Below are 27,502 nucleotides of genomic sequence, written 5' to 3'. Positions count from 1 at the left end.
AGGTTATTATCAGCAGCGTAACTCTTGAAAGGTGTGTGTGAGTAAATGTGTGCAGCGTTCAGGTTTGCATCTGGTGAACAGTTTGCTGTTGTGAGTTTCTGATGCTCAGACACTGGATGGTAGTAGAAGATGCATGATGCAGACCTACTACTACTACTACTACTACTACTACATATGTAGCTGTTGTGTTACTGTGAAAGCATGCTTCATATGTAGCAAAAAAAAGCTAAGTATTTAAAATACTGTTATGTTGTACTATTGTGTGTACTTTTGTAGCAGAGCAAGGTCTATTTTAATGGTATTTGAAGGAAAGTTGCACTAAACCAACCAATAGCGCTTAGCTTAGAGGTTCTGGATTTCAGATGGAGGGAGTGTTGTCTCCCGGACAATCAGCAGGGTTTTCACACTGGTCTGGGAAAGTCTGGAAAATCAGATTTATTACATGTGTTACTGTTTTGAAATGTTTTGTCCAAGAAATGTCCACGACCTCTGAAACTGAGAGAAAAAAGGTCAAAACATAACCAAACATGTATCTTAACCGAAGTTAATGTTACTTTGATTATTATGACACTACTACCTTTCTTGCCGTCAGTCGGTAGAGATGAAGTAAGATTTATGTTTGTGTGAAACTGTTTCCACAACCAAGTTTGATCCGTTCGAATTCATCATGTTAGTCTGTACAGTAGGGATTTCATTTGCAAAAGTAATCTCTAGTTTTGTGCCTTCACTCAAATTCTGTAGTCTGTTTAACACTGTGCAAAATGCAATACTGTGACGACCTGGAATACTTTTTATGTTGAAACTTGTTGGACTATGATAACTATTGGAGATTAAAGAAAAACATGACAACCAGATGAACACCGTGTGGAATGGAATAATTCCAAATGATTGTTGCAGATAAACTGGACATGGCAGTGCAGTGGTCCACCCCAAGGCCCCCTAGCTTCCTCCCACAGTCCAAAGACATTTGGTGAACTGCTTTTAAGACTGAAGAGGTGTGAATGACGCTAAACAACGACTAAGAAATGCTGAACAACTCACTTATTCTTGAGTCAGGACAACATACAGCCGGTAAAATAAGTAAATATGTTTCTGAAGGTGCTACTACATTAAATTTTCATCAGATGCAACCCACACATGCAAAGAAATCAAACCTTAGATGTCCATAACTTAAATGTATTTAATACTTTGTAGAAAAGCCTTCATTGGTAATAACGGCTTCAAACGCCTCCTGTATGGAGAAAGTAGTTGCATGCATTGCTCAGGGCCATCCCCTCCAAGGTTTAGGGTTGGTGTTAGGGCATTTACCACAACAACATCAACACAGTACCTGAAATACACAAACTTTGATAACCACACAACAAATCTGACTAAGATGTCTCATCAATTGCATTTGTAATATTTTTTTCAATTGTAAAGTGATTTTCATGGACCTGTATATCCAATAAAGCACAGCAGCATAATGGTTAGCGCTGTTTCCTCACAGAAAGGTTGTGGGTTTGATTCCCAGGCCTGCAGCCTTTCTATTTGGAGTTTGCATGTTCTCCCCGTGTCTGCATGGGTTTCCTCTGGGTACTCCGGTTTCCTTCCACCTTCCGAAGACATGGAAATGGATAAACGGTTGAAGATTAAAGAGTTTCACAGCATGTGGTTGTGAAATTGAATATTACATTGAATGGTGGCCTCTGTGAAAGTTCCACTTCTGTGTATATATACAGACAGATGCTAGTTCTAATGTCAGGAAATTGAAATATTTCAAATTTTCATGGAATTATACTAGAACATGCATATGGATATCAGGATATATTCAATTTCTGCCAAATCCATTATGTTTATTTTCACCACTAGATGTCACCAAAAACTACACACTACAACTTCTCGATTTTACCAAAGAACAATAAACAGTGACCCAGAGAGCAAACAGAGAAGACAGAGAAAGACACAGGTGAAAGAAAAGAGTCCAAGACAAGAAGTAATACCAAGAAGGAGATGGGAGACAGGGGGAAAAGGAAAGAGGCACAGAAAAGGTTCAATGACCAGGCTGAGCTGGAGGCAGAACAGAGCGATAAGGGGTGACGAGTAGGGCAAAGAAGACCATTGGCCATGTTGGTGAAGGAAATGGAAAATGAGATGGAGATGAAAGATGCAATGGAGGAAGGGGGAATGAGGAGCCTCTAAAAGGTCCTGAGGGTACTATGACAGTAACAACTGTTAGCAACCTTTCAGATCCTTTTGAGCTGAGAGGGTTAATAACGGAGACTGGCTAGCAGGAGCGTATGAAGACCACTGGTGGCTAGAAAAGACCGTTGCTGTAGATATTGAGCATCAAAATGTGAAAGTGGAGTCCAGCAGCGAAAGGTTCAGCCCAAGCTTGTCAGGAAGGATGTCTCTTCCCAGCTGAAGACACCATTGTGAAATGAATGGGAAAGGCATCACTAGTCCAGTCATGAACACACAAGATCCTCAGCACAGTCACTGTTGTAATGGACTTCATAGGGTGTGAGCACATCCCACGCCTGTTGTTGAAGGCATTACTGCAGGTTAGATAAAAAAGAAATCTTAAATCTTAAACCTGTATGTGTCTGAATTTATCCTAACTTGCATGGCATAAACACATCAACAGCGTTTCACAAAAATAGTCTCAATTTATTATCAGTTATATTATTCAATAAGGTATCTTCATAGCTGAAATGGTGTCAAAAAAAGGAAAACTATCTGAAGATAACTGTTACTGACTTAAACACAAACTGTAGGAGCAGAGTGTGGTGATGGGTGTTAATTGATTTCACTTGTGTGATGGTCTGTCCTATTTCATCTAGGAACCTTTATTGGTTTGGGAGGTGTGTTTCCGAGGGAAAGGAGGAAACAGTTTTTGCAAAGCAGCACGATGCTGGTGTTATGAAAGATGTCTATTGAGATGAAAGACGTTTGACAATGTAAATACAAATAAATTGAGTTTATGTAAGAATGAATAATTTATTAGGTACCTCGCATCAGAAAATGGAGGCACATCCAATAGGTTTCCTGTCGGACGTACCTCAGTGGCTTAAAGCGATGGCTTAGCCTCTACACAGACCATAACAGACCCTCAAACACTTCACTAACAGACATTTTTGGGAGGGCCTATCAAACTAACATTAAAAGAAAACACTCAAAATAAATTTTATACTGAGCTAACTCAAATAACATCAGCAAAGCCCTTCCTTGTGTGTCTCTAAACTTTTTGTTTTCCTTTGAATCTGATTAAAAACAATGTATTTTTACCTGCTGCTTTGTCTTGTCTTGCAAAGAGCTGAAGCTAATGGTTGGTGGAAATCATTTACGTTTAAACATTTAAACAATGTCAACCAGTAAGATATATTATATCGGTAAATTCTGATTTGTATATTTTAAAATGTAATGCATTGTTGCAACCAACCACTAAAATAGTAAAAATACACAAACAGCCTATGATCAATCATTCAAATCAAATCATATAATTACAGTACTACAGTACTACTGCTTATGTGTTAACAGTACATTAACACAATTTTAAAAAATACAGTAAGATCCTGTAAATAAGAGCACTATACCCATAATGCAAAGCAAATTACGGTAACTAACCGTAAAAATGTTTTAAGGTGGGTTTACTGGTTGTTTTGTGGGTTAGGGTTAGGTTAGCAGGTTTTAGCTGGTGCGGCTTATATTCAGGTGTGCTCTATAGTCCAGAAATTACGATATATTCTCTTAATCCTCTGATCAATCCAGCAAGAATCTTAAATTCTGAAGTATGCTGTAATAATGTTTAGTTACTTTATGTAATGAACTCTATATGTAAGGAAATGCAATCTGTAGACTTGAGTTGTGATTTCACACTATTCTGAAAACTCAGATTCTGAAACATCTTCATTTTCAAACTCTGCTTTTAAATTTATTAAATAAAAAACAACTGCTTAAATGATTAAAACATAGGAGGATGTAGATGGTGGCACTTTAACATAAATCGAAGATATATATATTAGATCTAAACACATATGAAAATATAAATGGACTGACCATTACACTTCATACCATTTCCAATCATCAAACATGAGTCTCTTTCCTCCTCCGTCTCCAGCTTTTATCCTCTTGTGAATCCTTTGGTGCCTTCCTGCTGTGAGTCCTGAAACTAACTGGAAAGTTAAATGAAAAGTGGCAGTGAAGAGTGTTGAGTGTGTATGGGGAATGACAGAGAGAGTAAGATTGTGTGTGTGTGTGTGTGTGTGTTTGAATGTTATTGTCCACTTCATACTGAGTGTGCTCTCAAAAATGATACTGCTCAAAAGGCTTGCAACACAAAATCTATAGCGTGTTCTGTTAGTTGTCATGTGAAGAAAGATCAGCACATAGCTAATTATCGGTTTACATGTGGAATAGAGCAATGTCCTGCTTCCTTTCGAACATTTTCTGCATTCAGGTCCAACATGCACAGGAACCACCGCCATTGCAGGCCTCAGATTAAACACAGTCAGTTCAAGGGAAATCTAGTGGGACTGAGGCATGTCCCTATGTGGCAGTTAATCTTTCAGCACTATGCACTCACTTGAGATTTCATATTAATGATGGCAAGAAGGTTGTCTACCCCCATGATGACTGCCACAAATATTTAAGAGTGAGCTCATCCATTGTCAGGAAACATAAGCAGGCAGTAACAACTCTGCCAGAAAATAAAGGCTGTACTCAGCCTCCTGAGGCGAATCAAACTCCAATTTCATGTGATCATGTAGAGGATTTTTTATACCTAAAAATGCAGGCAAAAGTGCTGTTGCCATCACTGACGGATTTCAGCATGTTCATAGCTCTTCTATGTCAAACTTTTTTAAAAAGTTGAAAGGCAAGCTTTCTGAGCTAAACGTACCACAAACTGAGATAGAAAATATCATTCACTATCTCTCTAAAGAGGATCTCCTCACAATTTATGACAAAGGATTACTCAAATCTGACAAAACAATGAAAACATTTCACAAGCAGTATTTTGACTATATTCAATCCACACAGATTTATCTGGCAACACTTTTTCAGTGCATTTCCATCAAAGAGACATTAAAATCCCTCCTCAGGCAGTCATTTGTTAGAGAGCAGTATCACCAATCCAAAAATCATACAGTTCAAGGAAATGGTTGAGCTCATGTGTGCTCCCAAAATCCATTAGACCAGATTGCATACCTTAAGATAATAACTGAGGAGTATGAGCATTTAAGACACACAATCTTCCCGAATTCACTCACTCAAGCCCAGGCATCACTATTTGCTTCACTATAGTGACCTCATTTCACACTTTGGGCCATTTATTCATTTGTGGACTCTCAGGTTTGAGAGTAAGCATTCATATTTTAGGAATTCGTCCAAAAACTGCAGAACTTTGTTCATCTTGTTAAAACACTGGCAGAAAGGCACCAGTTGCTTCAGGCATACCTCAGTAGTGGCTCATTGTTTGCCTCTGCAGTTCAAGCAGTTGGTGAAGCTAGTGAATAAGATGAGCAGTTGTACAATGCTTTTATTCAGGAGTCTGTCAGGGTAGCTGGCTTGACAAAGGAAACTACGTCAGAGCAGCATGTCACAACAAGGGCTTGTTGTGATGGGTCATAATGAACATGGCCACATCTTTTGAAAAATTTCAGTGATCTTCATCATTCACAAACAAGTAAACTTTGTTTTGGACATGCTTCAGTATGTGTTACTGATCAATCTTGGACTTCACTTCCTACACGGAAGATTTTGAAAAAAGAAAAAAATTACTACCCTCTGCCATTGTGTAACGCTGCAGACTTGATCGTTGTATCTTTAATATCCTCCTCTTAAATAATTTATAATCATAATCATCATCATCATCATCAGATATGGATGACAGCAGCTTACAGCATGCAATTAACCTGGTATTACCTGAACTGGATGAAGAGACAGCAGGGACACTTACTGAGCACCTAAGAGAAATTATCAGTGTCAGAAACAGAGAAGATCTGATGACATTAAGCCTTTCCTGATGCCAATGAAAAGTCAAAGACTTCAGAAAAGGTGACAATATATTGGTGTCATAAATCATAAAAGATCTGTCTTGAAAATAGTTGGACATTAGTCATTTTGGAAGATGCTGGCGAGACTCTCACAGGCTGTGGCACGAGGTGGCATGGCTTCCCAAGAATGTGAGTACATGTCTCTAAGTATCTTGCCACCTTTGTGGATAAGACTGCAGACAGTGAGCAGGTAGGCTGCAGTTATTATTCCCTACTCAAACAACTTTAAACAAGAGTTGAACATGTAAAAAGGTAAACGAACAATGTCAGCAGCTGAATCCGACAGCCAGCGGCGGTGATGCTGCCATCAAAAGGGAGAGATTTGAACTTAACAACTATGGTTACATCAACTGGCAACCCACAACTCTACCAGAGGGAGAAACAGCAGAAACCTTGGAGACAAAAAAAAAAACAGTCTATCAGCTGTCCTAACCCTAACCTCAAGGTAAGTACTTGATCCCATAAACCATTTGAGAATGAAAACTAATAAATGAGTGACAGCTTGACTGCAGATGAAGAAATATGTAGGTATATATAATATATAGATATAATATATAGAAATATATAGGTGATTGCTGTACTGTATGTCTTCATTTTAAAATCAAAGCACCATTTTTACAGCTCTGAGATTTATCTCAACAGAACCTGTTCCTTTACATGGTTGAATAGCTGTTTAACTGCAGAAATATAGAACTCTAATGACTAGTGTATCAAATCAAATCAGATTTATTTATTTAGCAAAGTTACATCAAGGCTGATCTAGACCAAACTCTTTATAAAATTATTTTTAGGAGAACCCAACAGATCCCTATGGAGTCAAAACAGTCTCATAATGAATGAACTCTCGCAGGGCTTTTCATGAATGCACATGCTTTGTTTCGTAGTTTTATTTTAAACGTCACAAATATAATTTTGAGGCACACTTGTAATATAAATTCACGGAGCATACGAATTACTGAATGTGCATTTACGAAATCTGTATGTTGAATTTTGAGACTGATCTGACGTCATAGGTCAACCAACATCACCATTGGCTGATAAAGCTGTCAATCAAATGTATGTTTCTGATTGACAGATTCAGAAGCCAATCAGGTGTGTTTGCTTTCAGCCAGGGCTGGGCGATAAAACGATAACGATAATTATGGCAAAATAATTTTTCCGTGCTACAAATATGAAACCTGGTTGACAGAACTCACACCATGATGGAATGTTTGTGTTGTCTGTCAAAACAGGCAGTGAATTTCCCTGTTTTGACAGACAACACGAACAGCCAATGATAATGAGAATAGCACAGCTCCGAGCCAATCACACAGCTGGATAGAGTTACAGCCATGTCAGCCCGGGAGGAGTGGGAGCGAAATACGTGAAAATGGCAGAAAATGTTGTCGATTTGTTTGTGTTCTCCTGTAACACTTGAAGCTTCTGCCTGGTCAGAGTTAAGATTTTAGTTTATTATATAATCAGAAATAAATAATATTTATACTGATATTTATGTGATATCTTTACATCTCACATAGGAGTAAAAAGGAACCTTTAAACTTGACAGAAATAGTTATTTGATTTATATCGTGATAACAGCTGATATGAAATATCGTGATAGGATTTTGTTCCATATTGTCCAGCCCTACTTTCAGCCAATCGCATGGAGAGACTTCATCAACCTCAACCTGTCGGTAACATTTTTCTGACTATCCCCTCATTGTAAATTATGCAATGGTGTTGAATTATTTGAAGCGTCCAGCTTAGCAAAGTTATGTTTCACTGAACACGAACCATGTGACCGTATGCTAGATGCTGCTTTTGCGAAACATGTTGCCAGTCGCCAACAGTTTTAGTGTGGAGAAGGGGCATTATGATTGTCTGAATCCCTGCTGATACTCACTTACATCTCAGCGAAACAAACTAAACAGGGGATTGTCCCACCTAGTCCTAAACATAACGTATGTAATTTAGTGCCACGGGCTATAAGCACAGAGGCCACTACTTCTACACAGTAGAAGTAGTGGCCTCTGTGCATAGCACAAGGCACTACTTAATATTGTCCATACTTATTATTTAGTGCCACGGGTTATAAGCACAGGGGCCACTACTTCTACACAGTAGAAGTAGTGCCCTCTGTGCATAGCACGAGGCACTACTTAATCTTCTCCATACTTATTTAGTGCCACGGGCTATAAGCACAGAGGCACTATTTATTCTTCGCCCCTACTTATTTAGTGCCACGGGCTATAGCTCAGAGGGCACTACTTCTACACAGTAGAAGTAGTGCAAATCAAGGTTTTCCTAAAAACAATTTCACTCTGACTTCGCACTGTCCCTACACGCTCATTTTAAGGACTTTTCAAATCAAATAAAGACTTTCGGAATCTCCAGACTCTTCTGTCTCTCACGGTGTTTTCGTTTTTCGGACCGGAGACAGTTTACTCGCAATTCGAAGTAGTTCGGGACGTGGTCAAAAGCCACTTTTCAGAGAGTTTTCGGGAGAGTCTGAGCTCTGACCCGAACGAATTCTCAAATCACCGTGACGACCGCATCTCTCTCAGCTCAGGTCTGTGGATCAAACCCACCCCACTTTGGAGCCTCACTGCTTTGTCATACTTTGTCACAGAAACGCCGTTCAAAGTTTAAACGGGTCAGAAGACTTTGAACTCTGTTTGTGACAATAGGCTTTATGATAGCTCCTACGCTTACTACACAATCACAGATCAATTGTCAGGCTGGTCTCATCTCACTCTGTCTGTGGCCTATGGCCATCACTTTGAATGATTTCTTCTCAAAGACACACACAGAGATATAGAGATGCAGACACAAGACAGATATACAGACGCACACAGAGACAGATATCCAGACGCACTCACACATGTACACAGAGACAAATATCCAGACGCACTCACACATACACAGACGCAATCACACATATACACAGACAGAAATAGAGGCAGATATAGACACGCACTCAGACATATACACAGACATACACACAGTCAGATAGACAGATGCACTCACACATTTACACAGACATACACAGAGACAGATATACAGATGCACTCACACATATACACAGACATACACAGAGACAGATATACAGACGTACTCACACATATACACAGACGCAAATAGAGACAGATATACAGATGCACTCACACATATACACAGACATACACAGAGACAGATATAGACACACACTCACACATATACATAGACATACACACAGTCAGATAGATAGACGTACTCACACATATACACAGACGCAAATAGAGACAGATATACAGATGCACTCACACATATACATAGACATACACACAGTCAGATAGACAGACGCACTCACACATATACACAGACACACACAGAGACAGATATCCAGACGCACTTACACATATACACAGACAGAAATAGAGGGAGATATAGACACGCACTCACACATATACACAGACATACAAAGAGACAGATATACAGACACACTCACTGAATCAAGCTCAATCGGTTCTCCAAACGGAAATTTCACCAGGATGGCTTTCGACAGCATGACTGTACGTGGATTGCTCGTCCAGGCGACGGACGACGGGCGACAGGCAACGAACGATGGGACGATTGGTCAGTTTCTGGATGTAGGAGGGATGAAGGAAGTGTGCACATCAGTGAGATGCTGTGTGAGCACGTAAGGAAGAGATTGCCATGACAACACAGATTATCCCCAGGCATTGGTGATTGTTTCTCATGTCCAAATTTTCCTAAAGCCTGAATTCTTGAGGGAAAACACAGACATCTGGTAAAACTCTTTTTTCTTTCAGCCTCGTCTACACTGAAGCAGTTTTCTGAAAAAGCTTTCTCTGACCAGTATTTTTCACCCGTTAAATCTTTCATCATTTCATTAAGATCAAACATAATAGTAATAATAATTATACTAACAGCAACCACATTCATATAACACTTCTAGCACCATGAGAGCATAACAGAAATGAGGGGGCATTACAGATGGACAGGAAATTATACCTCCAAATAATTTAAGTGCGCAGATATTATACAAGCACACACACAATAGGTGCAGTGTTGAGGGTGGTGGTGTGGGAATGAAGACCCAATTGCAGGAGCCAGGAACCAGGTTGAGGTGGAAACTGAAATACTTTTTAATAGGAAAATCAAAGCTACAAAATAACACAAGTGAACAGGCAGGGGTACAGGAAGAGACAACGGGCAGAAAGACGAGCAGAGACGCACGGGCATAGACACAGGGAGAGATACAGGCAGAGAGAAAGGTGGAGAGACACGGGCAGAGAGACACGGGAAGAGAGACACAGGCAGAGAGACGCGCAGAGAGACGGGCAGAGGTCAGAAGGGAGGGAAAGCAGGCCAAACACCTCCAAGAATGCAAGGGACAAGCAACAAGGACCTCACATAGACGAAACAGAAAACAGGACTTTAATACACAGTGACTAGACAAGACACAGGTGATCCACATTAGGGCATACAACCAGGAAGTAAAGTAACAGGGAACACAACAGAACCAGGACTTCAAAATAAAACAGGAAGTGACACAGACCGAACACTAAACACCAGACAACCCAAAACATGACACACAAACACGTGGACAAAATAAAAGGAGCTTCTGAATACAGGCTGTGAACATTTCTCTGTAGGCTGAGACTTTGATACTTTCACTTGGTTAATATAGAACCTGGACCTGATCTTAATTAGACCATGGAGGTTTATCTGACTATGTGGACCTTTAAGAAACACTGTAGATAATTAATCATTGGTACAGAGATGTCTTCATGTCTTCAAGTGTTCAGCAACTGTCATCTTGTGCCTTTAAAAATAAAATGTTTCATCTGTAGTAAAGCTGTATTTTGATCTAATTAATCAAACCATCTGTTCATTGAAGAGAAATGTCTTGGAGCTGAACTGTGAGGCCCCAGCAGAATGTTAAATGGTTTGATGTGTTATGCTTCCTAACTACATTACAGTGTGTCAATAAACACAAACCCCGGTGTGGGTCCTTCATGGAGAGCGTAAACACAGTAACATGATGCTTTGACGTCAGCGGGGGCTCACACAGCGCTCTCAGCCCACACACCCAACCATCAGCACTTTGACGCGAGAACTATTTTGTAGAAGCATCTGCAGTCTGAGGCTGTGAGGGGAACTGACACACAGCTGATCAGCATCATACACAGACCTGAGCTGTGTCACAGACAGAGAAAGTGCAGTGATAAGTGACTGTACTGCTCACAACAGAATAAAGGCACTGATGCTGACAGACTTCAGGCCTTGTTCAGGGTTACATCTGCTGTCAGTGGCTGCATGTGAAGGTTCCCTTTGAGAGTCTCTGGCCTCCACATCCAGTTTCCTGTCTATACCCTGTGGACCAAATCCTCTGTCACAAAACACATTTGGAGCCACTCAGACTGAAGTGCCTGAGGAACAGTGGTATACAAACCTCAGATTAGCTCAGTTTAGCTTTTGTGATCCCATCTGAGTGATGTAGTTATCCAGTTAAATCCAAAACAGATGCATGAGGAAGAGAGCAAGCGGCCTCCACCTTCACTCATAGGCTGATATGACTGATGAATGGAAGTACAGTGTGACATCAATGAATGGACATGCTCCAGCAGATTATGATATACATTTGATTATTTAACAGTATATTGGAGCTTTCTTCTTCAGGAGGGTTAGGGTGAGCAAACAGCAGGGTGTATATGCGTGTGCACGGGTGCACGTGTTTATGTGTACGTATTTTTAAACAGAGGGAATAATGAAATACACACCCTCTCTGTAGGAATGCAGCGGTTACTGAGCAGGGCCAGTTGTTACACTCTGGGGTCAGGGGTCACGGGTCAGCTGTGAGATACTTAACAACCACAAAAACTGAACAAATATTTCAAAAAATATATAAGAAAAAACAGGCATAAAACAACTCCAAAAAGATGCTCAAAACAAGAGACATGCAAAACATGTCAAACAATTAAAAAAGAGATTCTAACTGCCATGACATGCAAAGTAACAACAAAGAAAATGTAACTCAGTTGTATATTTGGAACACTTTGAGATTTGTTCTAAATGTGAAGTGCGTTATAAATACAATCTATCATTTTTTCTGTTACCTTTAGTTGGATGTTTACCGCCAAAATGCACCTTGGGATTTGTAGTTAAGTCCTTACATTTTCCTTTTACTTGTCTCGCTTTGACTTTTGATCCAAAGAACCACATTGTCTGGAGCACAGTTGTCATCGTTCCACTGAGATCAATCAAAGGAGTTTCACATCAGCAGCTCTTCACAACTCGGTGACAGTGACAGGACTTAGTTGACAGTAAACACAAAAGAGACAGTGTTGTTTACGGTTGTGGTATAAATATACAAGGCTCTGTATGTGTATGTAGTGTTTCAGGAATGTGACAGCCTGTTGCAGAATAATAATTTATCCTGTTTATTTGATTTGGAGGACAACCCACGCAGGGCTTCCTCGGCTTGGCTCCACATGAGGGCTAAAATTGCCAAGTTCTGAATCACTGCCTCTATTTTCAGCCCGCCTTCACTTCCTACTGATAAAACAACATGTTTCTCCAGGAGAATAATGACGTCAGGTTCTCACTGTAAACACATTGGGGAGTATTTTTGGTGCACAAACAAGCCTCTGTGTCACATTTTGAGTAGGTGGGAGTCACTCTGATTGAAGCAGATGTGGGCTGCATTGTGGGGCTGATGGGGATTGAGGTGGGATGTTTGAGTCCCTATGGCCACCAGCAGCTCCTTCACACCGTCTCTGAGATAATGCTAGCTTTATTGTGAAGTTTAAAAAATTGCCATCAAGGGGTGGTGGACAAGCCCAGTGAACAGGACTAAAGAAATCTGGCTCTGTTTGCGCTACAACATGTCAAAGTTGATCCATCCACAGATCGGGCTGCAGATGACAACAAGCGCTGGAGTTATTTCTGTTTGGGTAGTAGAGTGCACTGGAAGCTGCAGCCACACAGATGGACAGAAACATACTGTCTAGCTGCCCACAATTCATTGTCAGGACAACAGTGAATGGCAACTTTACAGCTGTATTTTGTTGGTTTTTAGTTGTTACATTAAGGAACCACAACCCAACGTCTTCTAAATGTCCTACAGTATTTTGCCACATAAAAACAGACACAATAGTTTGGAGCAAAACCAAACATCTTGGTGCAGCTGAGCCAGCATTCATTCAATTATTCATTTTCAAAACAAATATTAATTTCTCTCGCTAACAACAAGAGATTTGTATGCCAGATGAAAGGTTTAAACTGAAATTAAACCTGTTAATACCAACAGTGATTGTTATAATATTGTTGTATTTTTAAAGAGTCTTCAAAACAAAATGATCTTCACTTTAAAGGGTGATCCTATTTAATGATCCATAATGATCCATAATGATCCAGACAGACCATAAAGCATGGTATGCATTTGGCTACTGTATCACCCAGTCAGGATAGAGTACAGAGCAGGGGAGATCCAGGCCTGACTCCTCTTCGACTCGACCTTCAGTTGACTGTAAATAGTGTTGTGTTGATATATTTTGACATAAACAAAAAATTGTGCCCACTCAGGAGACAGAAAGGGCATCTGGTGTCATGCCATTTGAACTGCTGTTAATATGTTGTCTTATTATAAAGAAGATCTTTGGAAATATTTTTTCCAACCTACCTGCCAGGAGTAATATCACAGTATGCCACAGAGAGTTTTGTGCAACACCATTTTACTACTGTAGCAGGTTTTAATCTCCATGTTCAGTGTCCATGCTGCCGATTAACTGCAATGTGTCTCATAATGATGGTTTTTAACCAGAGAAAAAACACATCACTTGGACCCTCTCTGTGACTTCAGGCCCCTCACCCCATCATTACTGTGGCTGTAGGTGAAAACTTTTCAGTGTGTTAAGATCAGCACACTGTCCATTCTCAGCGATTCTTCCTTTACTGTGGAAGGTATCAGATATGGATTTAATTTTTGCAGTAGGGTTTAGGGTTGATGCTTCAGTATCCCTCATGGTGCTTCCCCTACTGGACAGCTTTGTTGATGAATGACTGAATTTAATGATCTGCCATGTTTATTTGTAGGAAGTCAACTCATTTGCTGCTAGAAACCAGCTTGTAATTTGTTTAACAGCCTGAAAATTTCAGAAAATCAGTGTATTATATCAGCCCGGTCTCTTTTTTAAAGAATGTATTTTAAAATGTTTTTCGGATATTGCGTATAGAGACATGGGTATAAAAAAATCAAAAGTTCACAGAGCAGCTTTGTTTCAGGTAAGATGTTTATTCTCATCTCTTTTGGCCTTATTTTTAAACCCTTAATTTGACTGTCATTGTTGTTACGACTCTTTATTTTTGTCTGGTTTTCCCATCACTGGGACTCAACGTGTGTTTGCCCTTTGAGTAATTAATAACTTGGGACGGAAGCTCAATCAGTTTAACACTCGGTAGCCTGCTGGGTATTGTAGTTCGTCTTTGGGCTGTTGCTTGAGTTTGAAATATATGTGGTGTTTCACAGAAGGAGCGACGTGTTTGTATGATGGTCGGTCACAACGCGAACTACTCTGTTTGGTCGGTGTCGACATTAAACAACGGCTGGCGTTACTGAACGCGCCAGTCACGGCCGCCCTGACTACATATCCCACAATCCACGAGGTGTAAACTGTAAAGTGCCGTTTAGTGCGGACGTGTTTGACAGTTAATCAAAATGGGGTAGAAAATCACCTGCACGCCTTCATGCTGTCACCCGTTTGTTGTGTTGTTTTATTTTTTGCACACAAACGTCACGTGGCCACGAGCAAAAAAATAAATAAATAAAAAAAAAATGAATGAGCACGTGAAGGGCAGAAACCAGCACTACCAACGGGCCGTTAGGTAGATCAGAGAGAGGCGGAAAGAGCCGAAGTCTCACTCCGTCCTGTGTCGGCCGACCAGAACAGTGACAGCTACACACACACTTCATGGCTTTGTTACCCTAAACAACCACCACCTTTGAAAAGAACAAGTGGGCATTTATTTTCTTTGTTAATTTATTTATTCGGCCGTGTCTTTTATATTTTGTGATCATACAGAGGTCAAAGGGGAGGGGGGGGGTCAGAAAGAAAGTCAGAAAGGACGTAGGCAACGTCAGGGGAAGGCCGAAAGAAGAGACAGGAGGATACCAGTCAGAGTGACTCATCTTTCTCATCGACGACCTTTGGCGCTAGCGCTTTGCTACAGCTAACGACCGCCGCGTCCCGGCTGTGACTCCCTCCGCTCCGGTATGATGCCCGGTGACGGCAACATGGCCTCTATCGTCCAGAGGATCGCCCGACAGGCCCTGTTCACCTTCAGGAGTTCCCCCCGGGCCGGCGAGGACGCTTCCAAGTCCTTTCTGGAGAACCACAGCAAACTCACAAGTCTGATGACGGAAGTGCGAGCCGCCGACCTGAAGCTCGTTCCGCGGAAAGCCGACGACAGCTCGCCCGCTCCAGGCCCGTACCAGCACGCAGCGCCCCCGGTCACCTACATGCACATCTGCGAGACGGACCACTTCAGTATGGGGGTGTTCCTGCTGAAAAGCGGCGCCTCCATCCCTCTGCACGACCACCCGGGGATGCACGGCGTGCTCAAAGTCATGTACGGAAAGGTCAGGATCAGCTGCTTCGACCGGCTGGAGCGGCTGGCCGGCGGCACGCAGGCAGCGCCGCCCCTCCCCGGGACCCAGAAGGGCGCTCTGCGGCGCTCCGTGCTCCGCTCCATCGGTGAGTACACGGAGGAGAACGGCCCGTGCGTCCTCTCGCCCGACCGGGACAATCTCCACCAGATCGATGCCGTGGACGGCCCGACTGCGTTCATGGACATCCTGGCCCCGCCGTACGACCCGGAGGACGGCAGGGACTGTCACTACTACAGAGTTCTGACCGACCCGCAGGCTAACGGCCCGGAGCAGAAGGAGAAGGAGGTCTGGCTCATGGAGATCTCCCAACCAGCAGATTTCTGGTGCGGGGGGGAGCCGTACCCGGGCCCTGAGGTCTCCCTCTGATCCACCTGGCGGACACAAGGCTTTGACATGGTGGGGTCAGTCTAAATCCTGGACGCATTGTTCGGGTGGGCTCTGCTCAGGACCCAAAGGGAGCTTTGCAGGACGAGGTCCCGGCAGAGACGTGCTCCTCGTCATCAGGGAGACATCACTCAGGTGTAGGTGACTGTGAAACGCGATAGCTCCGCAAAGAAAATGAGGCACCAATCAACATTTAACATCCTGCGTGTAGTGTTTGTGTAGTCAGGAAACAGATCACTGACTGAACTCACTCATCCTCTTCATGCTCTAATTGGTTCTGTGTGGTAGAGACACAAAATGAAATGAGATTTTTTACCCCCGCAAATGGTTTCATCATGTATTTGTTCTTTAATCCTTCATTTTCTTCTGTTCTGGTTGTTTTCTGTCAGACTAAGTGGGCAGTTTTTGTTTTCCAGCAAGGAGCAAACGTCCACCAGCAGCTGAAAGGGTTAGGACATGAAAATCACCAAAATTGGAGGTATTCATCATGTGAACAGGAGGGTAAACTGAGGCCCCAGAGAAGGCTGTTTCCAAGAAATGACAAATTGATAATGTGCAGGAGCGTAATGCTGCATTTGAGAGAAGACAAGTCTGTTTTTGCTGATTTTCATTTCATAATCAAAGTCTTTGCCTCAGGTTTTGATTCCAACATGTACATTTGTGCAGGTTCAACAAAACATTTAAACACAATAGATTGCAGTTTTTAATGTTGCATGAGCCCTCAGTCTTAACGTGGCCTTGCTGGTGGTAAATGCAGTTATACTATAATCATACCAACAGTTACCTTTGCTTTTATTTGACATATCAGCTGTAACGTGAAGGCTGCGCTGCATAATAACACTGATACATCACACCTGGAGTTATAATCTTTCTGCAGACTCCTGCCTGCATGTTAAATACAGCATTAGAGGCAGAGCCACCTGAAGCTGAGACTGTGGAATGGCAGTGTCCATGTGTTTTACTGGCTTCCTGCATCACACCTTTATTTTGCCGCCCCATGACGAACACTCTACAACACTAAAACAGTCTTTTTTTAGTTTGAAATTTGCACTACACTCACCTTCTTACCACAAATATTTGATTTTTGCTTTTCCCTCTCCAGTTAGGGCTACAGGCTCCAAAGTGTACGTGGGATTCACAAAAGATGTTTCTGTCAGTCTGAGGTGGGGCTTCATCAGAAGTAACACGTCAGCGTGTTGCTTGGAGGGTTATAATAAAGTTTATAGTGCGAAACCTTCTGTTAGTTGTAGTTGAAGCAAAAGAAACTAATTCAATTGGAATCCAATCTAAAATTAACATTGTGCCTCATTTCTGAGATTTCAAACATGTATAGGGATTAAATTACACTCATTCTAAAAGTGGTATTGGTGTGAAAGTAAAGCTGGTTATTCTCAGTCTCTGAACAGTGTGGGGAAGTGGACTGGAATGCTCTTGTAAAGCAGACCGGGACTGTGGTCTGATTCTTGGTTGGGGTCAGATGAACAGTATCTGTGTCTTCATCTCTTCTGGCTGTAATGAGTATTTTCTCTCTGTTCAGGAATCTGCTGTTTATTTTTGTCTAAAATAATTAGATTTATTTGCTTTATTATGTGATGATGAGCTGAAGAAATAGTTAATTAGCAGGTTGACCCTCCCTTGTGATTTTTGAACTGAGGTTGTTTTTTTTTTGTTGTTGTTGTTGTTGTTGTTGTTTGGTATTTTACATTTTTTTTTTTAACTTTCAATAAAACCCAAAGTTTTATCCCCAGTAAAAGCAAGTCCATGGCTCATCAATCAGATTAGTATGACCTCATAGTTAGGTCGTGTTGCTAGGTGACATCTAGTGGTCAACGGTGATGATGACAGCAGCAAAGGGAAAAGTGCATTCATGTATATAGCGTGACAAAATTCACATTAGAAGGAGGTTTGGGTGGATGACAGGTAAAAAAAAAAAAACACAACAGTGACACAAAGTAGCATTTTGCCTTGTTTCTATTTTTCACAACAGTTTATCATTGTAACCATGAACAAAAAGTATTATTTTAGCTCCTGTCATTATCTTTTGCCAGCCAACCAAGGTACACGAAGACAGCAATGCCCTATATGTGTTTTTATTGTAAGCATGATAACAACAGAAGGTCACGACCTGACTTTGTTGGGCAGTTAAAACTCAAAGTGTGACATAGCAGCTAGTGAGTTGTTGAGAGATGCTGCTGGATTTATAAAGTGTTCATTTTAATGATGTATGAAGTTCATGAGGGGTGTTATGGGTAAGTGTGGGTAGTCTGCCACCATGGGAGACACAAACGGTCTCTGCATGGAGAGCAGGTGTTCCACCATGCCATTTACATGAGCACTGAGATGTGTTTGCAGATTTTAATTGTAGCCCTAACCCAACATGCAGTCTAGAAGTAAATTCGGAACGAGAGTTAAAAATATCTGGGATGTCCACATAGTTTAAGTCTCAGGGGGTCTTAAACACACCTAAAAAGGATTCTGTGTGCAGGTGTTAAAGATTTTCATTCCATTCTGTCCATTTAGTAAGGTTACTGGAACTTTTGATTGCATCCACATGATCTTCATCAGTAGATGGATGAAAGACAGCATCAAGAGATCAAAAGTAAATTTGAACATGCACAAATAAGGGCAACTGTGTAAACTCCATCTATATTGTAACTGAAGGTCATGTGATTAAAAAAAACCTCCAGAAGTGTGTAGACATGAGGGTAAATATTGTTTTATCAACTACATAATTGAGCAAATGCAGAGAAATGGACCAAGACTCTGGATCATTAAGGTGGAATACATTTTGAGCCTTAAGCCTTGTATCTAATGACCATCAGAGGCTATGCCAGTGGCTGTAAGAAGTCAGATTGTATGGAAGTCTAAGGGAAAATTCCCCCTACTTTGCCCTTGATTTATTTACTCATTTCAGTTTATAGTCTCAGTCTCTAGTTTCAAGTCTTGAATACAATGTGATGTTTTTATATGATGGTCCCATTCAGAGGAAAATAGACCAGAAAACAGGTGTGGATTGGGGGCGTGGCTACAGTGTGATTGACAAGCTGTACCGGCCAAGATGGCTGTCACATAAATTTCAAACTCTTTAAAACAGCAGCACACAAACCAAAGGGTGTCATCACAGAGAGCTCACACTTGTTAATGAACTGACAGAAAAAGAGCAGCAGCCATAGCAGAGCAACTGATCAAAACATTTATTTGCAGCAACAAGAAGCATCATTCCAGCAGAATAAAAGCTTTAGTGCTCAGCTTTTTTTGCATAAAAATGATAAAACACAAAAACAGAAGTTTCACTTGTCTCTCTCTCTTCCTCAGTGCATTACACGTACATCGGGTAGAAATGCTGCTCAGATCTTCTTCACAAGTATATCAGGTCTGTGTGAAAACCCGCAAATATTTAAAGAGAAAACATTTTCCTGGAGGGAGACCGATCATCACTCTCACCCACCCCAAGCCAGCAGCCTGATTCGTGTAAAACTGAGGCCAGCTCTCAGACCATGAAGTACATCTCAAACATGATACAAAAACCACGGTAAAAAATGGCTCCATTTTGCTGCATCGACATTCCCCCCACCAGATCTTCACATTGTGGGCCACATTGTTGCAGTGTAAAAATAGAAGAATGTCAAATTTCATTTAAACATTTAATCTAAGTTCTGGAGAGAATGGTTGTATGTGTCTGCTATAAAACCTGCAAAGTGAACTTCACTCCTTCATGTTTATGTTTATATCATTAACAGAACAGGGTGTAAAGATCCAGTTAATCACATTTCACTAACTGCAAACCCAGAATGCTGAGCAGACATTCTTGTGAAACTATTTGCTTTTGATATTGAAATTGTGTTTAGAGAAAAAGAAAGTGGCTGCACAAAACTCAAAGGGTGCAAAAACACGAGTGCAGTCACCCCCAGCTGGAGCATAGGACACTCCTGAGCCTTTTGGTTGAATCCCTGAGAGCACGAGGCACAGACAGCAGACACACAATGCCTTGCCACAGAGCACTAGATTAAGCTTCAGCAGTTGGGCACATTCTGAAACAGGCTGTGTTTTAAAGAGCATTGGCCCGTGTGGGCAACAGTTGTGTTAAAATCTGGACCACTGAGTCATGACTGTCATCAGTCATCAGACTGATGTTTTTGTAAATGTGCTAAATAAGAAAACACAACAGGGGCCTGATTCTCCCCGCTTTTGAAGGTATGGCTTCCCTCCTGTTCTCCAGAGAACAGCGGCCTCCAGGATGACCAGCTCATGTCCACACTCAGAAAGTTTCCATTCAGCAGGCAGGATTAGGACGTGGAGGCCTTTTTCTCCTTCTGCCGCAGGTGGATCTTCATGTGCCTCCTCCTCTCGTCGCTCCGGGCGAACTTCCTCCCGCACTGGTCGCAGGAGAAGGGTTTCTCCCCAGTGTGCGTGCGGATGTGGGTGGTGAGGTGGTCGCTGCGGCTGAAGTTCCTCATGCAGATGCGGCACTGGAAGGGTTTGTGGCCCGTGTGGATGCGCAGGTGCCGACTCAGCTCATCCGACCTGGAGAACCTGCGGTCGCAGCTCTCCGCCGGACAGGGGTACGGCCTCTGGTGGACCGGCGTCTTGCTCGGCCGGTTCGGGTACTTCCTGGGTCTCAGGATCGGTCTGAGAGGGAGGTTCTGGTGGCTGGGGAAGGCGGCGGCCATTGGACCTTCTGAGGCTGGCGAGGGCGCGCCGAGCGTAAAGTTCCTGATGGTGTTGAGAGGCGTGAGAGGTGGAGGTACTCTGAGAGAGTCCAGCGGGTACGGGAGGGATTTCCTCTCCGGGAAAGCCGTCTGGATGTCCCTCTGGCAGCTCTGCTGGTAGAAACCTCCGTACTCAGGCATGATGGAGAGCAGCGCGGCGCCGTCAGGTGTCGGTTTGGGCGCAGTGTTGTAGGATGCAGGCGGATGGTAGGACACGGCGCAAGTGGACGTCGCCAGGTAACCCCCCGCTGTCTGGTCCTCGTACATGTCACTGCTGCAAGTGTAGGACGGTGCCGCGTGGGGGTGGGGGTGGGGGTGTGGGTGGGGGTGTGGGGCCGCATACATGTGACTGATGTCTGGCTGTCCGTGTGCCATGTTGCCGTCCCCCGCTTCCACTGCGCCTCCTCCTCCTGCTGAGTAAATATCTGGGGATGCCGGGGTCGACCTGGACACGGCGGCCGGGCCCGGGTTGGCTATGTCAGCGCTGACCACGTTGATGACGCTCCCCTGCGCCCACGCCCCCCCTGCGCCGCTGGAGTCCACAGAGAACTTGCCTGTAAACGCCAAAGGCTGCGTGCGTAAAGTTTCCACGTACTGTGCCAAATCTCCCTGGAGCGACAACTCAGGAGCACTCTTCTCTTCGAACACAAGTTGACCTGAAACAGGAAGGTTCAGTCAGTGAGAGGCCGGAGAAACGGCATCACACTCACCTGGACAGTTGATGCATTTGTCATCATGGGATGATCACACACAAAATGACAAAAACTCTTACCGACTTCATTCTCACCAGGCTTCCCGTCCTGCTCGTCCTCCCCCACCGCCTCCTGTTTAAAAACAAGCGTGTGTGCCGCCGCCCCCCCCTCCACCGGGTACACATCTTTAGGAACATTATCCACAGCAGCGCCGAGAGACTCGGACACCTCATCAACTATGTTGGCGGTCATTGTGTCCTGAGAGGGGCAGCTGGTTTAGAATAATGTGTTTTCAAGTCTGGCTCGCTGACTGACTCCGACTGACCCTCACATTTCTGCGTGCCGCCTCTCATCTCTGGAAAATAGCGCCTGGATGCTGCATTTTGGTTATAAAGGGAAATCTCTAGGTGTCCTGTTACGTCATTTACCAAATATGGACTTGGGCTTAAAAAAAAAGGAAAAGGAGGGAACTCCAGAAATAGGTCTCCTGGAGGTGGTCGTGACGAAATAAGAATAGAACGGAATAAAAACACTAAGATGAGTACATTTAAGCATCGCGAGTTGAGTGGCTTTGTGTTGACATCCCTCACAAACACGAGCATGTGCTCCACGATGCTGTAAAGATAAAGCGCCATCATTCGGAATTCCGGTCACACCGGAAAGATTGGTCTCCTTAAAAGGATTCTCCGGTGAGGATCCCCGTCTGCTTATATGGCCGGTATCCGGCTAAATTGTGTTACATTGTGTTGTCTCTGTGCCAGATGAGCCCACACTGCTTTTCTGTGCTGCCTTGTCAGGAGCAGGTCACAGCTCTGATGGAACATAGATGAGGCTGCTCAACAGGCACAATGAGCATTTCATTCAGAGTAGCTGCTCAATGTTTCAGATGACTTTAGAAGATGTAGGACACAAACAGCCACACGCAGTTGCAGATGTTTCAGGATCCAATTCAAGAAAAGGATTTTTTAAAACTTCCTCTGTTGTCCTGCACCTCTGTAATGTTGGCAGCAGAGCAGCAGTCCTCCGCCTTCTCTTTTTTAAAAATAGCATAAAACAAAGTGGGGAAGCCCTGCCTTTTTTCATTCTACCATGCCTTTTTGTTAAAAATAAAGAATTACACAGCCAATCAAGTAACAGCAGGCACTTGCCAGATGGACCTCAAGCGGCTGAACTTATGGCTTCTGAATAGAGGAGCACCTAGAAATAAAAGAGCTTTTCATTTTCCACTAATTTTATATCAAGTTTTTTTTTGGTTTATTTGGCTCATGGCAGCAGTTCTTGACTGAATTCTGTCTTTCATGCTACAGCAGCGGTGCGAGACCTTGCCTTATTGTGGTTGCCTGTGCTTTTGTTAATGTTGCATTGAACATCTGAAAGTGTACAGCCATTGGAATGAATGAATATGTGAAAAAACCTAATGTAATTATTGTATGATGAGGCTGTCCTTTTTTCATTATTGCATCTGTCTCCCAAACTGTCTGTGCAGAGCCCTGGGTAACTGGTAACGCTTGGCAGGAGCAGTCTAACATCAGCTGCTGACAGAAATCACATAGACCCTAAAATGACCCCTATTCTGTTCCAACATTCACAAACAGTTAGACAGACACACGCACACACACACGCACACACACACACACACACACACACACACACACACACACACACTCATCACAGTTGACGAAGACAACCGATTGATAATGTGATAAGTGTGATTCATGATGAAAAAGAAAGCCCTGCCGGATCAGACTGATAAAGGAGGAGGGAGACTTTTCTAGGAAATTTAAATTTAGAGATTTCACATTTTCTGACTTGTTTTCAAAGTTTCTGAGAGCTTAAATATTTATACAGTCCTGACGCAATAAGCAGAAAAACTGTAGATTTCTCAGCTCTGTGGCTCACTTAATTGCTTTGACAACAGTTTTTATGCCACATTTATCTGGGCTTCAGATAAATTGTGCTTACCAACCATTGTGTTGGTAAGCAAGTGACTCAGGCAGTTTGATTCATGTGTTACTTCAGTGTTTGAAAGCTGGTAGAACATTTGTGCTCAAGCACGGCCTCAGCGCTCACAGTTGGAAGCTGACCAAACTGTGCCATGGATGTTTGTCTCAGTGAACTGGCTCAAATCCGGCAACATTTTTTATCTTGTTCTACAACTAGGCTGTGAATAAAGACGGATGTAGCCTCCCTGATGTCTGTGTGTGCGCGAGGTTTCTAAAGAGCAGGTTTGAAATGTTGAGTAAGCTGCTCCACTGTTGCCATTTTGGCCTTGCCTGACTCCACCCCGAGCTCTCAGCTAATCCAGATATTTGCAACAAGATGGGTGCACATTTCAAAAACATTGGTTCATCCCAGTTTGTGGCTCAAACCCTCAACAGAAGAATTACATCGACATTTATTCCTGTTCAGATGTCATGAAGGGAGCTTCTTGTTCCAGGCTTTAAACATGCCATAAAGTTCGAACAGTTTTTTGGGGGGACAGAGTCAGTGTTAGCCTTGGATGCTTGACGCTTAGCTACAAGAAACAGGGTGTTAGGGTGTGGTGAGGACAGGCCAGCCCATCAAGAGGACAAATAGAAGTTTCGCTGAGCAATCACATCATTTCTGATAACTTTTAGAAACAGAGAAAAGCTGCAGAGCCACACCATGATTGGGCCAATTAATATGGTGGTTGCAACCAAAAAGAGGCTATTTGTGTTCCCACGCAGGTACATATTAAAGCCTTTGGTGACCCTTTTATGCCAAATATTTGTTCATGCTTAAAAGAGGCCTGAGGATGTTCTTCTGACTCTGGACCTCATTGTCTCCTCTCTGCTGTTTAGTGTGAGGATAGCAGAAAGTGAGTCCTGTGAGCAGAGCATATTTAAAGGGTGCTGCTGCGTCTGTTTGAGTCCTTAATGTGCTGATTAGAAAGTTGATGAAGCTGTAGCCTTCTGGGAGGAGCAGGAGGACTGCAGCTCTTCCAGCCTTTTGAACGCCCACGGCTACAAAAATGTTGGTGTGTATTGTCGTTGTGTGGCGAACCGCCCACCCTGTGGCAGATGGGGGTTTGGTTGGTCCATGTACACACACGCATACGCACACGCGCACACACACACACACACACACACACACACACACACACACACACACACTACTTTTAGTGAGTCTTTATAAAAAATACATACACTAACCAACACACACTTTCTCTGTCAGAATCTATCAAACACACACAAAACCACACACACACACACAATCTTTCTTTTTCTTCACTCACTGACAAACACACACACACACACACACACACACACACAGGCACTGCTCTGTGGGGACGGTGCCCTGCTTGCACCCTTCGCCCACGCTCCTCTGGGCTGCTGAGACTCTGGGGGTTTTTTGGTTTTGTGTTTGGTGGCTGGAAGTGTCAACCGGGGGTCCGGCAGCTCAGCAGACCCCACCACGCTGATTAATCATCTGTCATCTGTGGTTTTTGTTAATATGGATCTTTGTCTTCATCCTCAAACAACGTTCAGGTTGGGCCATCGGCCTGCTAACCGCCTGCCGCCTTCATTTCCAGTTTTGTAACCAAACAGCACCAAAAACAACAAAGGCAACCAAACTGCTGTTTTCAGTGTCTGTTCAGTGTGTTTTCTACCAGTCAAATGTTTCAAGAGGTCATCATCTGCTGCTGCTGCATGTCACATTTGTATCATCAAAATTATAGCAATAACACAACAATAGGCAGGTCTTCTTCGGTAAAAGCCAAAGACATTGAAGTAATTACACTTCACTTTTTTATCTCATATTTATCCAATTCTAACTATTGCTAGCTGCTTCAGTCACCCACTCTTTATAAACACCTGCTGGGAAGTACAGCGTTTTAGTCATAAAATTTGCAAAGCTGTCTGTGAAAGCCTGAACAAACACTCTCAACACTTTTCCCTATTTCCATGCTTTTATTTAACATTTTTACTTTTCATTTGCAAATTATTTACTTTCAATCTATGTGTCTGATATGCTTTATTTTGTATTTATATGTATACTTACTTTTCATGTATGTGTATATTCATTTGAAAAACTTTTTTTTATAATGTTTACTATACTGAGCCTCTTTCTGAAAAGAACTGTCTGCCCTTTGAACGATGTGGCCCAGGTGGGATAAATCCCTTCGACTCTAAATAAGTGCCATAAATCATTTGGATTTTCTGCCCCTCTTTTTTCTCTCTCGTTTTTTTTAAATGACTGATGATTCATTTAGGATGGAAATGCTTCTCCGGGCTCATCCCGCACTAATCGACATCAATGCACTTGCACAAATAAATGTTTGGTGCGTTTTTCACCATAGCCTTAAACTACCCAACACTCTGTTATGAAAGTACCTTAAGACTGAACTCATGTGAAGCTGGAAGTTGTGTTTAATGCTGGTTAAGGGAAATTCCAATCAGATGATGAATAAAGCACCAGAATTAATCCTGACATGCTCACCAGCTTCACATAAACTAATGGGTTTTTTTTAATATTGGAATAAAATTCTTGAGCAGCCTGAGGATGAGTCAGGTTTTGGAAGGTTTTATGTGATGAACTCTCTAACCAAGTTTGTCAATAGAGGCGATTGCATATTCATGGGAAACGTATTGACCCCTGAGTGTTGGATAATAGACAGGCACATCAATGACCATGCAGCTCCAGTGAAGGCTTCATCATTATCTTTAGGAGCCAGAATGTGTTATTAGCTGATATCAAATGAGGATGATACAGTCACAGAGGAAGAGGCCATGCTGTTCTGATGTAGATCAGTCAGAAGTCACACTTACAATGAATTGAAGATGCAGAGTAAAGCTGCACTTCAATTTTCATTTGTACTGATGGAAAACGCCACAGTGAAATTGTGAACTAAGTTACTAAAACAGGCTTGAATATTACAGAAATGTTGTACAATGTGAAAACCACGCTACGGCCACACCACCGCTGCTCACTATCCTTTCTCTGTTGGTCTGTTGTTTCAACTAATTTCTTATCAAAGCTAAGCAAAGATATATATATATATTCAAGTTCACATCTAATGGCTTATTTCAGGCCTTTTGATGACTCCAACCACTGTCACAGTTTAGGAATCTTAAAGTTGGCACTGAGTTTTAACACTGAAAACAGAGCATGCATCGAAAGAACGAAACAACTACACAAATCGATGCCACACTTGTAAGGACTGTGACCAAACCTGACCAGAATCAGTTTCCCATTGTTTACCTCTAAATAGTTAAATCTTTAAATTGATATGAAACAAAAGCACATTTTCCAGATATTTTAGCAGTTATTTGGATCTTTTCCTCTCCTCGAACAAACATGTAAATATTTACATGTAATATAATTACTGTTAATAGGATGCATCGAAAGCTTGATCGTCAGAGGACACATAGCAACTAATCTGAATGGAAATCATCAAATAAATGTTTTTCACTTGTGTTTCTCCATTTTTCTCCATTTTAATGCCATTAAGCTATAATATTTGTAGGAATCTGTTTGAGTCTTTGAAAAATTAAATTGTTAGTAGTAGTTGTACTACTTGTAGTACTACTTGTAGTTTTAACTCTTAGACATGCAGACTTATGTGCAAGTGATGTGTAAGTATGAAGCATCAAAATCACCTTAAACTGGAGAGAAAGCCTCCTTCTCCTCTGTCAGGGGTCCAAGCAAGACGATGCGGACTGGGCCGTCTCCTCACTCTCTGGAGAAACAGAGAGAAGGGAAGCAAATGAGTAGATGAAAAGGATCTGAGAAGCTTCCGGAGGTGAACGCAGTGTAGTGTTTGTCTGTGAGCCACAAAGTTAGCCACTCTTCTCTCTGAGTTTCTGGCTTGCCCCCGGAACGGGTCATCGTCACCCGGGGTCTGAGTGGGCTGCCAATGACAAAAAGAGAGAGAGGGAGTGAGAGAGTGTGTAGGGGGGAGAAACAATGCAATTGTTCCCACCTCATTTTGCTTCCTCTCTCTCTGGTAAAATTGTTATGGTAATGAATTCGATTTTTTTGCTGGACAGCAGATTTTAACAGAGAGATGTT

The 27,502-nt window shown here is 42.4% G+C and overlaps 2 protein-coding genes across 2 annotated transcripts; one reads left to right on the top strand and one right to left on the bottom strand.

Moving 5' to 3' along the window:
* Nucleotides 1–15,209: 15,209 nt before the first annotated feature.
* LOC115055418 (2-aminoethanethiol dioxygenase) lies at nt 15,210–17,798 on the top strand. The gene has a single exon (XM_029521203.1). It carries the CDS (start codon nt 15,289–15,291, stop codon nt 16,048–16,050), a length of 762 nt encoding a protein of 253 aa, XP_029377063.1. The 5' UTR covers nt 15,210–15,288; the 3' UTR covers nt 16,051–17,798.
* Nucleotides 17,799–20,354: 2,556 nt separating this feature from the next.
* On the bottom strand, nt 20,355–21,721 carry LOC115055841 (E3 SUMO-protein ligase EGR2-like). The gene is made up of 2 exons (XM_029521866.1): nt 21,550–21,721; nt 20,355–21,433 (listed from the first exon to the last, which is right to left on the bottom strand). Exons 1-2 carry the CDS (start codon nt 21,719–21,721, stop codon nt 20,355–20,357), a joined length of 1,251 nt encoding a protein of 416 aa, XP_029377726.1.
* Nucleotides 21,722–27,502: the final 5,781 nt, after the last annotated feature.

This window comes from Echeneis naucrates, chromosome 15 (genome assembly GCF_900963305.1).
Source record: "Echeneis naucrates chromosome 15, fEcheNa1.1, whole genome shotgun sequence".
NCBI lineage: Eukaryota > Metazoa > Chordata > Actinopteri > Carangiformes > Echeneidae > Echeneis > Echeneis naucrates.
Note: the sequence above shows the minus strand (reverse complement) of the source record. Positions and strands in the feature narration are given on the sequence as shown.